We start from the raw sequence: 15,628 nt of genomic DNA on the forward strand, positions 1-15,628 counted from the left end.
AATTTGGAAACCACTGGTGTGATCCAATTTCCCCATTCTACCAATGAGAAAACCGAGACACTGAGAAAGTAAAGACTCAGGGTCACTCAACGAAATGTAGCAGAGTCAGAGCCTGAAGACTTCAGCATCCAGATTCCCAGTCTGGAGGTTCACCTCCAAGAACACCCTCATGCAGCTGCAGACTACGACTCTAGTGGACATCATTACATCAATAACCTCAGCTATGCTTGAAAATAAAGAAGGGTGACTCATCATTAATTCCTTGAGGAGGGGAGAGCCTCCAGCAATATTTAAGGAAGTGTTATGAGTTAATGGAACTAAATTAGGAATAAGATGAAGTCATTATTTCGGAAAGTATGATGTAAGGAAGCAGGCACATCTCTTCCTGAAAAGTCGCATAAATCAAATAAAACCTAAAATGGATTAGGAAAGCTTCCTAAATTAATAATAACAGAAATAACAAAAAAACAGCAGTAGTAATAAAAGCAAATGGTTATAACTTATTATTATATACCAGATACTAGACTCAGCATTTTATGTTAGCTGATATCCTTGTAACATAAACATTATTATTCCCATATGTATAGATAAGAAAATCGAGCTTAAGCCCGGGGATAAGGTGACTGACTGTCATGTTTCAACTGGCACCTAATGGTTTCGCAGGGTGTGGCATTTCCAATGCCGAGAGCAAAAACTCCTACATAACCAACAAGGGTTGGTCACCCTACTTGCCAGACTGGCAAGTGACCAGAACTTTCTTCCATGTCTGCCTGACTCCCCAACCACAACCACCTTCTATGGGATAACCTCTCCATGTGCTACAGTCTAGACTTGGCACAGGCCACTTTGTAGGAGGGCATGATTAATATGTTACAAAACAAGATGTTCACATGTAGCTTCATCTCCCTTTATGGAAAAAAAAAAGAGAGAGAAAGCCCTGGGAGCTTCAAGCCTCCATTCGTCCAGAAGAGTAAAGAAGGGCACTTACCTTGACCTCAAACTCGAAGTGCTCATCCTTCCCTTGCCCGCACAGCACATAGCGTGGAATACTAATTTTAATTGGGTCCTTCAGGTCGTCTGGATTTGCTCCCAAAGAGCGAGAAACCATCCGCTATCAAAGACACATCAGATAGGGAGAACAAAGAGAAACCGAGATCACTCCTCAGCAAATACCCTGCTTGGGCAGGCAGGAGAAAATGTGTTTCAAGCAGAGAAGAGAGCATCAAACTAGTAGAGTTTATTTAGAAAAATGATGGCTTCCTTTGAAAGAGAAATGCTAAGTCTCTCTCATCACAAAGAACCATTTCTTTAGGTATACTATTCCAAGAAATTAGGGCAAAAGCACTTCAAATGTTGTTTGGCTTTGAAGTTCCTTCCAATTTATAAGAACAAGTGAAAAAAGAGACAGATTACATATCCCGACTTTTAAAAAAATCAGTGTAAACCAGACTCTTTTCTGAAAAGTCTTGATCATCTGACAAACTTCTTTTTTCTTCACAGACTATCAGATTGCTGTACATAAAGCTCCAAAAGCTGGAGATCTTATTCAAATTTACTTCATTTTTAACTTCAAGGCATTTTTATATGCCTATATAGTACAGAAAGCTCTTTAAACCACAATTAAAATAAATACCAAGTATTTTCTTTAGGCTTCATATGATTAGTAATCAACCTGGCTCTGACAAATATTTACGGTCTGGATGGTAGGAAGCCAGGAGGGTTTGAGAAGGCAGCATTATGAAAAAAAATAAATCTTCAAAATGAGTTCCCTTGAGTGTATAAATGGGTGGGAATCTCTGAACAATCCTTATCATTTGCACTAACCTGGGGCTTTAGACAACACAAGAAAATCTGTTTTTAAAGCAGTAGCCATAATAAAATGATTATCATAATTATAGTTAGCATGTATTGAATACTTACTGTACCAAGAACTGTGCTGAAGAGTTTATATGCATCATTTCCTTTAATCCTCACAATCCCCGTGAGGTATTAACCATTACTGAACCCTCTTTATCAGATGAGGGGCCCCAGGCTGAGAGTCGAGATAATATGAAGGAGGCAGGGGGAAGAGCTAGGATTTGCACTCAGGCTAACCAAGTGCCCACCTGTGCACCATGACGCCTTCCAGCCCACCTCCACCAACTGCTTTACTGCCATCAGGAAATTTTTCGTCCATCTGAGATAGAGTCAGCTCATGAACATTGCAACATACACAGAATTTAAGAAGGAAACTCCACGATTCTGCAGTCAAACTCACTGTGGTCCTGGATCCTGAGCTGCGTGTACCATGGAAGACCCAACCTAGCTGTGTGACCGAAAGCTCAGGTTTCTGGATGACACAGAGGTGTACAATGGGGCTCAGATTGCTGCTTTCGTCTAGCTGACACTGCCAATATTTTGGCATGCTACAAAGTTAACCAAACCCTTCTAGAGCATCTAATTTTTTCCCTGCGTGACCAGTCACCCAAAACAAGAACGATTAATTTTATCACAATGGTACACCTATTTAGCTGTCCCCAATTTCAAAGACCCCAGGGGAAATTCTTTAGAAAAAAGAATTTCTCAACATGTGCACCGCTAAAGACCTTTTGGTTCATTAACAGTATGTTTCCAAATTACTGTAAAGGTGGACATTTCCTGAAACATGGAATATGTGTATCTCTTCGAAGGGTGAAAAGAGAAATAAATCAGTGGTTTCATTTATTTTCAAAGAGCATGTTTACTGTTAAGAAGTGTCTCTATGGTTGAGCCATGAAGTTCTTGCCCTGCTCCCGGAGCCCCAAAAATCTTCTATGCCATATGTAATAGCTACATTTTTAAGTAGGAATATAATCTCTTCACCAAATCTGCCACAGTCACTTGGGAAATCCAGTGGTTGTAGTGTGTGTGAGTTTGCAGCTCGAAGTTGGCAGCTGTGGGAGAACGCCTTCAGCAGAGAGGAATGCTGCAGTCCGGAGCTGAAGCCAACAACTGGTGATACTAGTTGAGAAATCAAACCCATGCACTCAGCCTTAGGAGGACTTCACCCTTTCAACCAGTTACACCCAAAGGCTAACGCCACAGCTCATTTGATGAGGTGCTCTCTCTGTCCCAAGAGGTTAGAATGAGAAAAAGAAGAAGGAGGAAGGTAAATTCATGAGGGGCCATGTATTATTGCATGTATTATGGGTTCTTAAAAAGGTGTGGATAATAGCATCGAGCATAAATACTCAGTCCTGAACCTCTACCATTATGGGCATCCCTGAAATATCACTTGGGATCCCACGGGTAAGTCATGTCAAAGACGCGGAGAGTGGAAAGAGAAGACCCAGAATCAAATTCTAGCATTAGGACTTTATCTGAGCCTAACAGTCACCCACCCACCCTCTCTGCGCTTCAGTCTCATGCCTATGGAAATGGGCACAGTATTTAGCAAATCTCTTCTATACAGCGGGAACCCAGCTGTGAGCATGACAGTGTCCTGCCCCGGGGGAATTCTGGTTAGAGGGAGACTGACAAGTAAACTGATAATTCCAGCAGGATTAGAAAACTGTGATGGGGGTTTACAGCATCCTTATTTATAACAGCCAAGCTATGGAAGCAGGCCAAGTGTCCAATGACTGAGGAATGGATAAAGAAGACGTGATGTAGGTCTACAATGGAATATTACTCAGCCATAAGAAAGAACAAAAATCTTGCCATTTGCAACAACATGGATGGAGCCAGACCATATTATGCTAAGTGAAATAAGTCAGAGAAAGACAAATATCTTATGATTTCATGCCTATGTGGAATTTAAGAAACAAAACAAATAAGCAAATGGAAAAAATGAGACAGACAGAAAGAACAAGAAACCGATTCCTAATTATAGGGAACGATCTAATGGTTACCAGAGGGGAGGCAGGTAGGGGACAGATGAACGAGGCGATGGGGATTCAGGAGTGTCTGTGTCATCATGAGCACCAGGGAATGTATGGAACTGTCGACTTACTATATTATAACCTGCAGTGAATATAATGCTGGATGTTAACTAACTGGAATTAAAATAAAAAATTTAAATAAAAAAAGAAATTTGTGATGGGGCACTGAGTAAGAAAAACTATGAATAAACACATGGCTATCTAAATGCCATGACTTTTACTGAGGAAGAGCTGCAGCCAAAAATATCCAGATGTATTATTAACTAAGCAAAGGAGACTTAATTTTAACCTCCTGAGTGCCTTCTCTTATAGGCACCCTTCGGGTATACAATCAAACACTGGTATCTCTTACTGAGCACTTACCATGTGCCATGCACAAGTTTAGGTCCTGGGAATACAAAATAAAATAACTTCTGCAAAGTCTCTGTAGTTTCTAAGACCTTTAGTTTTTCTCAGCTGCATCAAATTTTGAACAAAGATTTGGTTTTTCCACTCCAGATGGATTACATTCTAAAGTTAGCCAACTTCACTTTCCCTTTTTATAAGTCAACATGCTAAGTGGGATAAGACTGAAACTGATGGTCTGGTTACTACATAGACATTTTAAGACTGGAAAGTTCTCTAAGAATTTTATAATCGCAAAATCAATCCCTAATGAAAGGAAAGCTGCTGATCCTTTTAAGAAAAAAAAGCCATGCGTTGGATAATTTACAAATTTGGGTAAATGGGTGCATGAATGAAATAGGGACCATTTATCTGGGAAGAACTGGATCTTGTAATGTTTATGTCGCTCAGCTAAATCTTATAATATCTATGTCACTCGCCTAAATCAGGTCATGATCCCAGGACCCTGGGCTCGAGCCACTTGTTGGGTTCCCTGCTCAGCAGGAAGCCTGCTTGCTTCTCTCTCTGCCTCTCCCCTTGCTTGTGCTCCCTCTCTCAAATAAATAAATAAAACCCTTTAAAAAAAAAAAAAAAAAAAGAGCCATTGCCCCAATCACAGGATCAGACAGTGACGTTTAACTGCACCCTTTGCTGAGAAGATAGATACTTCTCTCTCCATTATTGAATAGCATATTGGGGGCTGGAAATATTGTTACTACCCACAGGCACAGTTTACTTCAGTCTCAAAGATTTCAGAGTAGCTAAATATTAATGAGTGTAGAGAAACGTATAATTGCAGAAATGATTAACTGAAAAATAAGCTAGGGATCTGAAGACATTTGAGCTTTATCTGTGGAGAGAGGAACAGAGAGACAAATCAAAACTATGTGTTTCCATCAAACCACTGCTGCAATGTAATTTTTAGAAACTACTTTGCAGTCAACTTTTATGAGAAATGTAGACTTCTCAGGACATGGCACGAAAGGTTCCTGACATACTCCTAAACCATGTTTATGCTGGAAAGGAAGGAGAACTCAAAATATAGCTATTTTTTATTTGAAAATAGCTATATTTTGAGTATCTTGAGTTTCGTGCTAGACAAGTAAACGTGTGCTGTATCACCTTACATCCTATTATTTAAGGGAACTTTTAAATTCCCACGGAACTATTTATTTTGGAATCAGTCACAGTTTCCCTACATGTGGCAAAGAAGATGCTTAGACTTGGAAAGGAAGTTGGTCATACATCTTATGAGGAGGTGAAGAAACACGACAGGACAGAGGCACCTCTTACAGCAGAGCTGGATAAATACACGGGACATTTCAAGGAACTTTAAATGCCTTGTGGAGTGGTTCTATTTAGAAATGAAAGGTCAGGCAAAAGTACATAGTGAATAACTTGGGTTATATTTCTCTAAATAAGAAATATCTTTTAAAATAAGATACGAAAAAATATTTTTCTGGTAGCTTTTAATGAAATGATCTCTTATGTCAACAACTATACTACTTTTCCGTTGTTGGGGAAACACTATAGTCGGGTCCTTAGCCAAAGAAAGCAAGCGGAACATGGGCTACATTTTGAATATTCAGATTAGAATCTTCTCTTCCTACTCAGGCTGTCTCCTTCAAAAGGGACAAATTAAGGAAATTAATAGGAAGTCAATGTCGGTACCACAGAGGGCACAGAATGGACCAATCCTACAGGGAGCCATCAACATTTCCCCTAAATACTCTAATTATGTACCAGATGGTGGAATTCAGTGTATGCTCTGACTAGGACAAGGTCAGACCTAAGGACTGCCGTCTGATCTCCTAGAGCCAAATATCCAAGGTTTGCTTCTTAAACACAGGCAACCCTGGCTTTTTATCAGCTTTAACACAATTGCCAATTCTCCTCTCTCTGTTTCCAGCATAGCCGGTATTTGACTCCCTCCTCTTTTCCACCACACAGGCCACACTGATGGTTCTAATCAGAGCTATGATGTAGCAAGGACCTCTTATGCCCCAGAGGCAGAGAATACAGAGACCTTGTGTGAGCATGTGCAGATTATGAATAAAGTCGAGAGTCAAGACATGTTTATATTCACCTCCAGAAGGGGACACCTGCCTCGGCTGTGATGACCTTGTGCTAATACCACATGGCCTCTGAAATCAGAGTACACAGAGCTGGAGTGGAGTGTTCTAAGGGAGGTAGCCACACATGCTACAGGTATCCTCTGACCATGAAAAGACAACGCTAACCCGATCTCATTTTAAAGTGATGGGAGTTAAAAATATTTGCATGAGGAAACAGGAATAAGGGCTTTCAAATAAAGGAGTATTCCTCTCATTTTGATTATAGATCTTTAGGGATAAACTAACCAGAAAATGACAAACTGTTGGAAATAGATATTTGTGGAGTATCTTATTTACCCTTAGTGGCCTTAGGGCAAATCCAAAAGGGTTTGGATCTAAATCCAAAACGGTCTAATCCACGACTCTTACCAGAATAGGTGATTTCATCCTTCTAGATCTGAGGTGACCAACATTGTTTCAAAGTTTGAAAGACCAGTTATCTGATGAATGTTTCAACTGGAAACTATTAAAAACGTTACCATCTTTCTCTAGATCATGAAAGACTGGTCCCTTTAATGGTCATTATCTCTGGAAAACTCACCATTAAATGGATGAAATTCTCAAAAGATTCGAGAATGAGTCTAGTATGATGAAGGAGAACAGGGCAAAAAATGCTAAGTGGCTCTTATGCCAAACATAAATATTGACAATTTAGGATGTTCAGGAAGGAAAACCTGGTATTTTCTTTTCTAATTCTACAATGTGACTGATTATTCATGAAAGTATCCCTCATCTTCACTGATTTTTGTGGAGCCCTAGTTTTGGTACAACCTGTGCTCAGTTCTAAGGCCCAGGAGAAATGAAAGTTGGAAAGTGGGGGAGGATTCCATCAGGTGTCGGTGGAGCATATTATTTCAGCTTCAGTTAGATGACCAATGCTTAGCATTCAAGGTTATCTGTGCCACGTTCACACTAGGACTGTATCCGAGCTTTTCTTCTATAGGAGCTAAAAATCCAAAGAGCAAAAAGGAAACTTAGGTTCACAAAAGGGAACAACAAAGTTGCAAAGAAACTTCCATGGGCATTCTTTTGGGAGGGGAAAAACAAACACCAACTCCTAAAAAGAGAAATAATTTTTAATGTCTAGAAATTCCAATAAAAGAACTTAGAAATCAGAAAAAAATCAACTTCATAATTCTTTCAAATATTCATCCCTAGCATAGTCGTTTCTAAGAGAAAAATAAATCAATTAAAAAAAAATGTACCCAGACAATGTCAAGAATAACTGTGACCAGGGAGTGACTTGGGCACTATGGAAAGAATATATGTTCTGGAGTAAGAAGGTCTGGGTTTGATTCCAATTCTCAATCAAGTGATCCTTTCCTAGTTAAACTCCTAAATATGAAGTGGAGATTGATGACAATTCACCCATCCCAGGAGGATCACTGTGGGGCTCAAAGGAGCAATGTATGGGAAAGAACTTAGTACATTGTGAACCACAATAAAAAGGTTGGTTAGGATTGTTATCACTGTAATCCGCTGTATCTTCAGCAACCAAAGGTTTCAACCAGATATTAAAAGGCAGGAGGAGTGATTTATATTAGACTCTCTTTCCTTCTCACTAACTCAGTCAGTTTCATTCCTTACGAAGAAGGCTTTAAAAAATTACAAGGGTGTAATCCTAACAAGAGATTGGATGATGGTGGTTTGGAGATCATGTTGTATAAGAAACAGCGAAGAAACTGAAGGGTGTTGGAAGTAAAAAAGAAAAATCAGAGGAGGTGAGAGAGAGAACGGTCTTCTTTGAAGGATGGTCAGGTTAAAACAGGCTGTGGAACAGACATGTTCTGTTACAGAAGAATGTGAAGGATGGGCAGACCCTGCAGACAGAGATCCCAGCAATGAGGATTACGGAAAGAATGCTCTAACAATGAGAGCAGTCCCCAGTGTCGAACTGCTCTGAGGCAGGCAGTGATCAGCCTGGAGGTGTCAAAAAAGAATGAACCGGAAAGCCACTTGAACTAAGTAACTTGAAAGGTCCTGTGACCTATGTTCTCCCCAGTACCTGAATACTTCCTTTGGGGAGAAGTCCTGTAAGTTATCTGAATTTTTCCTTTAAAGAGCTTAAGACAAAAAATATCCATGGTGGACTGAACTACTGGTCCCGATTTTTCTCTTCCTTACAGTAGCAGCATATGTCCAGTGTTGCCATGGCTTCTTGGTGGACGGAGTGTTTGTCGATCTCTGACTTTGGACTTGGCTGCGTGACTTGTGTTGACCAATGGGACACTGGCAGCCATGACACAGCCATATCTTTTGTGCTTCTTTCATCATAAGGATGGCCACTGACCCCTCAGCACAGACCTCAAAATGAGACATCTTGAGCAGACTAACCCCATCTAAACTGCAGGTCACCTGGAGCCCACGGTAAAGCCACCTCAACCTACTTACAAACCAGCAGTAAGAAATGAGAGCTTTTGTTTTTATACCACTAAATTTGGGGGGAAGTCACCTGACAATAGCTGACTGATATAATACCTATCGCAGAAGATATCATAAATGATGAAGCAGAACTAAGAGGCATCCTAGAGGCCGTGTAACTAAATTAACAAAATAACCTCACTAGAAACTGATCTAACCAATAAGACTGCCTGTCCTTCAAAGAAGCATTAATAAAAGTGCTCTAATCTATGTTTCATTCAAAACTTGAAATCATTTAGGAAAAAGAATGTAAATAAAAATTACCGTAATTACTACTGCAGGGAGGCAGAAGTATTCTCTCCAAAGGATGCACTTACATTTTTTTGAGTAATGAGAAAGGGAAGACAAACGGTTTTGAAATGTTTTTCAACAAAGACTAAATAAATTCACCCTGCCAACCACAAGTCTGTAAAACAGGCAGCTGTGAGGAAAATGGATTTTAATCAAATTCAGATGAAATCACCGTTTCAAAGTACTCAAAGAGGTGTTGTCTAGAATGCATTAACAAGTTCCACAACGTAAATGTTTATGCCCACAGGACAACAATAGCAATGCCACATAACAAAGTATGTATGAACCTTTTTTTCCCCCTGACGCAGGAATTCATTATAACTGAGAAGACCCCGCATTAGGCTGGATATGGAGACGCTCACCCCTGCTCCCTATAGGAGTGTCACGGGCTCAGAACTCCTACTAAAGAATGCACCAGACGGAGACGGAGGGAGGCCTCCAGAATTGAAGCCACAGTGGGTAATGGCACAAATACTACTCCCCTGGCTTCTCCAGGGACAACCTAAGGTAGGACAACCTTAGTACTTACTTCATGGATAGTAAGTCAAATTTTCGTATCAGGGACCATATTTGATCTCAAGGTAAAAAGTATGCTTTGGTGAGAGAACAGACATGTAAAATTTGAATTGCTGGAGGCTGCTTCTATGGTGTAGTGAGATCTGACTGTAATCCTCATTTTGGCCTGCCTGGATCATAAAGCAGACTGAAGAAGTTTATAATGAATTATACGACTTCATGCAATGCTCATATTGGCTGCACGCTCCATCTATGCATGGACATTATTAAAGACCATAACTCAAAACCTGGTAAAAGTGTGTCTTTTTTTAACCTACGGAAGACAAGCGAGCCTAATATTTTTCTTTGTTAAAATTTTTGTCCTGTTTATGTACGGTTTCCCTTCCAACTACAGCATCCCTCTGCTGACATCTTAAATTTCACTCTGTTTGCTCTTCATGAGCATTAATTCTGTTCTTCTGGTCAAGGATATTTGAAAAAATACTCAGTGGGGCAATTTTTAAGAAAGTATTTGCTGAAAAAGGCAAAAAAATTTGAAATTAGGTAAAAATTATTGATAAGATATTAGAAGACTACTATGGTTCATTTGAGAAATTTCTTCTACAATAGAAGATCTTCCAGCCAGGAATGTGACTAGCTAACTAATTTTAACAATGTCCTCATCAGAGATTCAAGACCCTTCATGCATAAGGCAATAGAGTGTGTGTGTGTGTGTATACGGGGTTGGGGGGGGGGTGACAAAAACAGGCTCCACTTAAAAACATCTGAATTCTATCGCCACAAAAAGGCAAAAAGCCCCCACTTGGTTACTGCAGACAAGGCAGCAGCCGCTAGTGTCTGTACCCTAATATGCTTTCCAGTTTCCTGCCCTTTCCTGTCCACTGCCCCTGACCTGGTTAGAGGAAAATTAATGATGAGAGAAGCCATTAAGTAGCTCGTTAACTCTGATGGGGAAAGAGGGAAGGTCTGTACCTCCTGCCCAAAGGGAGACGATGAGTTTCGGGATGGGCTAAGCTTTGACACGGACTCTCTCACCGATTAGGAGTAGAAATGAAGAGGGGGGCTATGACAAAGAATGGCCCGTCCATGCCAGGGATAAAATAAATGGCTCTGTGGAATCACTTCGTTCAACTGCCTGCGACATTTGCTGAGTAGCTACCATGAGCTTGACATGATCCTGGTTGTTAGTGGGAGAGGGAGGATGGAGCCATGAAGAAAACACCTCCTTCCTTCTCAGACTCTGGAGCTCAGCAGAGCAAGCCTCTCACAGAGGAGGAGGGCAGCTGAGTACCAGATGGTACTTTGTGAAGAGAGATGTACCTGAGGCCGGTATGGGCGTGACTCGTCTTGGAAGGGAGGCCAAGAGAACATCTCAGTCAGAGGTGATGAGTGATGAAGGGTGAGACGGGAGGCAGAAAGGGAGGGCAGCCAGGAGAAAGTGCTGAAGGCCTTCTGAGGTGACCATACAGCTGATAAGATCGCATGAAGGAGCTGTGAGAAAAAGACTTGAAGATGAAGAGCCTTTCGAGGACAGAAAAAAGATCGAGAAAGAACTGGCATGTGGGGGGCATGTGGCATAGGGCAAAGGGTAGTCAAAACTAAATCAACAAATGAGCTGAAAGCACATGGGTTGGAAAGCAATAGTCAAAAAAATCTGAGGAGGAAGGAAAAGGCAATTAACTGAGGAAGAAGACACCGCAGGGCCTGTGGTGCGGTCTCCATTCCATGTGTTAGAGTGAGGGGAGCATGTTTTAAATCCCTGGGTCCTTCCAGAAAGCTTGATGCATTACTAATGTGCTCTGCTACAGAGCTGTCCTAATCATGACAAAAACGGAAGATGTCAGTGAAGGTCACTGCCAACTGGGCACTTTTTCAAGCAGCACAAATTAGCCTGCCGGAATCCAGCAGACACAGAGTCCAAGCCACCATACTACAAGCGACATGAAGCCAAAAACAACCAGAAATGCTTTAATTACCTCACAAATAATGAGGCAGACCCAAATGTACAAGGCTGAGGTTTAAGCAAATGATGCAAGGTGGTGATAAAGAGATTTTATCAGTGCTCTGCTAGTCCCTATTTTTCTTTCATCGTAGCTATTTAGAATATTTACATTTTCTATTTTAGAGGTCTGCATTTTTCCAATTTTGAATAAATTAGCTACATAGAGATATTCTCAGTCCTTGATACTTCTCATATTGTTTATTTTATTAAAAATCTCCCAAAAACATGCAGAAAATTTTTACAAGTTTCCTCCCTCAAGCCTTGTCAAATGTGAAATGAGCCACAGAGTCTCGTCCTGAGAGTTGAGGGTCAGTTTCCAGACCTCAGGCGCCGCATTCTGACTGCCCTGAAGATCCAGGGTGCCGGCAAACAAGTGGATGTTCTGGGCTTCTTCAAAGTGCCTGGTTGGCCTACTTCTTGAGTCGGGTGGGGGCTGGAGCTTAGCGAAGAAGACAAGCTCGATGGTTGACAGTGTCTTCTTCTCTGAAACAACAACACACCTGAATTCGCTCAAAGCACGGCATCTGGTCACATCAAATTGTGTTCCTGGAGGAGGTGTGTTTAGAGATGGGGTATGGGGATAGAAAACTCGATCTTCCCTCAGAAGGGCAACGTGGGTGCTCAGAAGGACTAACGACTGGCACTCATCTGGGCCGGGGTCACCCTTGACTCTGACAGTCGTGTAGAGCAGTAACTGCACCTCTGCCAGAGAGGGAATGTTGATGTTCATGTTTCCGTGCAGAAAGTAAATCATGTTGACCAAGGTATTTTGGAATCTGGTTGACAACCGAAGTCCATTTGCCAAAACTAAATCTGGGATTTCTGCTTTCCAATCAAGAGAAAGCTGAACCAGATCTTGCTGGAACAAAGGATGGTTGGTGCAGGCAGGGACCTCAGACTCAGGCATCAGAACGCTCAGGAGGTCACGGCATATCTGCTGACAGAGGGCTTTGTTGTAACTAAATACGGTGAGCAGAAGACTCTCCGCAGAGCCCAGGAATCTAATGCTCTGCCCACCAAAGCCAATTTGAACCTCCTCTAGTCCAGAGAGAGGGAGAGCATGAAAAATGGCCACTGGGCCAGACGGGCTACCCGAAAGAACCAGAGCATACAGCATGGAACGAAGCAGGAGCAAACATGCTGGCCGAGGCTCAGGTTCTGCGCAGTTAGCAACAGCAAGCCAGTAAACACCCTGGACTTCGTTCACGTTGCCTGCCAGTTCTGGCAGGCAACAAGCCACGTGCTCAAGAAAGTCTTCTAAAGGGTGCTCTTGAAGTTTCAGCATCCGGGCTGGGAACTGCACAAGGGTCTGCTTAAATGCACGGGTCCTTCTAGCACCTTCGTATTCTAGGCGGTAAACTGAGCTTGGGCAGGAGCCCGAGGAGCCCACAGCCACAGAGGCTGCAGGAAGGCCTGGTGCTCTGAAAGACGTCATGCTCTCTGCTGGCCTAGCAGCCCCTGCCTCCTCACTGTGGCTGCTGCCAACCTGAGCCTCTCTGGGGAAAGAATGAGACTCCGATGACACCCTGTGTGACTTCAGGGGTGTATCCGGGGGAGAGTGTTTCAGAAATGGCAGTCTTCTGATCAATGTGGTCGCACGGGAGGTGAGCCCACGGGGGGTCACACAGGCTCCCCACGTGGTGGATCACCTCTGTGCCAGCCTGTAGCAGGTGACTGCTGGTATCTTTATAAAGGTCTGAGAGCCTGTAGTAAAAATAGCTCAACCCACCAGCTCCTTCTGTCCTGCTATTTATCAGGGACCATGGAGAGCTAACTTCTTTAGCAGGTAACTCTCCCTCGACTTGCTGCTCACCACAAAACGTTGAGGCTGGTACTCTCTGAGGAACGCTGTGGGACGCACCCTCCTCACTAGAAATGCTTTCAGAGAGGACAAAGCAGAGTAACTTGCTTTGCCTGGTCTGATTGCCTTCATTCTTTACAGACACTTCTTGGGACAAATCTTGCAGCAAGGTCCAGCTGGACTCGACTCCCAAGCTGTCTTCATCTTCATGAGTCATCGGCTCACTGAGATTTCCTGACCTACGCAGAACACGTTTTGTGTCGCCGGAGTTGCTTTCGTTAAGAAAAGTGACTTCAGGTAGACTAAAACATTCTGGTTGAAAACAGCCTGTACGGTCAGGATGACTATGTCTGCCATCACTGTTCTGGGGCGCCTTGTGTTCTGAGGGCCGATGACTTCGCCAGTGGGCTCTCTCTTGGGATCCTGAGGAGGGCGCTAGAGAGCCAAAGAAGCTCCATGTTGAGGGATGACCCCGGTGGCTGTTCCCATCCACGTCCCGCCCCTGTTCTCTGCTGCAGGCCTCAGTGACCTCTCTGGGCAGCAGAGGACCAAGAGACCTTTTCTGTTCAAGATGGCAAAAACAGGTGAAATGGGGATGTGGCAGCACCTTTCGCAAATGTTTTGCACATGAAGATTCTTGCAGTCATTGGTTTCATTGGGTAGATTAATGCAGAGGTTGAATGGAAAGCCTAAGCCATTTATATTGATTGATACATGATTTAAGAACAGACGATCTGATTCACACACACAACATCAATTTTCATATAGTTTATCTTACAAATTGTCGAATATTTGATAGAAATATGTTGCATGGGATTGATGCACAGTATCCATTTCTTGGTCTAATATTTTAATTGCTCCAAAATAAATCCCAAGATCTTTGATTCAATTTTCAAAAGTTCAGCTTCAGTTGTGAAAATAAGCCCATGACCATATGTCCAAAATGTAAAAGGAATCATGGCGTACTTAATGACAATCAGATGACAAGGCCAAAAGAAATGGACAAGTATTTCGAACTTAGTCATCTTTTTCTTGCCTCACTTCATGGCAATTCTTAATTATACCTGCCCTAGTTAGAATGCCATTGCCACAGCTACAAACCAGCACTGTGAAAGGCTGGGTGCCTGGGCACTCGGTGCCCACTACAGGCCAGGTGTAGTGGACAGAAAGAAATGAATGGCAATGCCGTACTCTTTCCTAGGTTATCTGCTAGGAAGATGGATGTCCAGAGGAAGACAACATCGTTACTGAATGACTGGAAGACAAGTGTGGTGGTGGCCAAAGTCAGTTGAGCCTCCTATGGAACACCCACCTTTCACCTCTTGTTTTGTTTTGGAATGTATGGGCACCATCTACGAGACTTTTACCACCTAGTATTTTGGGGGGTTTGTTTTGTTTTAATTTGGGAGTGTATGTGAAGGACAAGTCCCTCAGTGGGGGAAAAATACAAGTAAAACCTTTCAAGTTGTGTGCCCAAATAAACCTTGGTTTGACAGTCCACCAGAGAAATAAGTGAATCAACCAAGAGTATGTCCTTTGTACCACTGCCAACTCGCAGTCTATAAAATGAGCAGGGTTTGTAAAACAGTGATAGGTACTCAGCTTCATTTCCAAACCCTGTATCTGATTCTGATTATACAATTCTGCCTTTTAAATACAGACCAAAGGAAAGGATACTGTTACTAATGAAAAACGGGCCAGAAGCCTCCACCACAGTCACATGCCATTCAAGTAAAGTCTAAACAGTTTTCAACCTGCAGGATTCCCTTTAATTTTAAGTCCGTATAATAGCTTGCCTCCCCTATTAGCCATTAATCTCACTGGGACTTCAAAATTCTAATTATGCAACTAAACATTAAGAAAATTTAATCACACAAGCATGCCATAATTTAAGGCGACCTTATCAATCTGAAAAATCATTACCTACCTCATATTTTAGCTTACGTTGAATGGTGCCATTGTGGAGTTTCTCATTATCCTGATAAGAAAATAAAAAGCCCTCTATATTAAATTATAGCTTGTTCATAGAGGGAAAAGAAACTGATTTGATTAGAAATATTTATGGGAACAAAATTCTAAAGAAGCATACTTGCTCAACAATGACAACCCTTCTACAGAATTTATATTCCCAAGGTAAACATGACTCTATCGATCCATCTGCCTGTGAGGGAACTGAAGCATCTAGTCCTACTCTTAAAAT

The 15,628-nt window shown here is 42.0% G+C and overlaps 1 protein-coding gene across 4 annotated transcripts in view; it reads right to left on the reverse strand.

Moving 5' to 3' along the window:
* Positions 1 to 15,628, reverse strand: part of KIF16B (kinesin family member 16B) — a 279,324-nt gene that overhangs the window by 72,388 nt on the left and 191,308 nt on the right. For 2 of the 4 annotated variants that reach the window (XM_059134082.1, XM_059134084.1), the window contains exons 22-23: positions 15,356 to 15,406; positions 989 to 1,111 (exon numbers count right to left, since the gene is read on the reverse strand). In XM_059134082.1, the coding sequence (XP_058990065.1) occupies positions 989 to 1,111; positions 15,356 to 15,406 (174 nt within the window). Of the gene's footprint in view, positions 1 to 988; positions 1,112 to 11,803; positions 12,111 to 15,355; positions 15,407 to 15,628 lie in introns of those variants that run through there. The other 2 variants (XM_059134085.1, XM_059134083.1) reach the window with 2 other exon arrangements.

This window comes from Mustela lutreola, chromosome 9 (genome assembly GCF_030435805.1).
Source record: "Mustela lutreola isolate mMusLut2 chromosome 9, mMusLut2.pri, whole genome shotgun sequence".
Taxonomy (NCBI): domain Eukaryota; kingdom Metazoa; phylum Chordata; class Mammalia; order Carnivora; family Mustelidae; genus Mustela; species Mustela lutreola.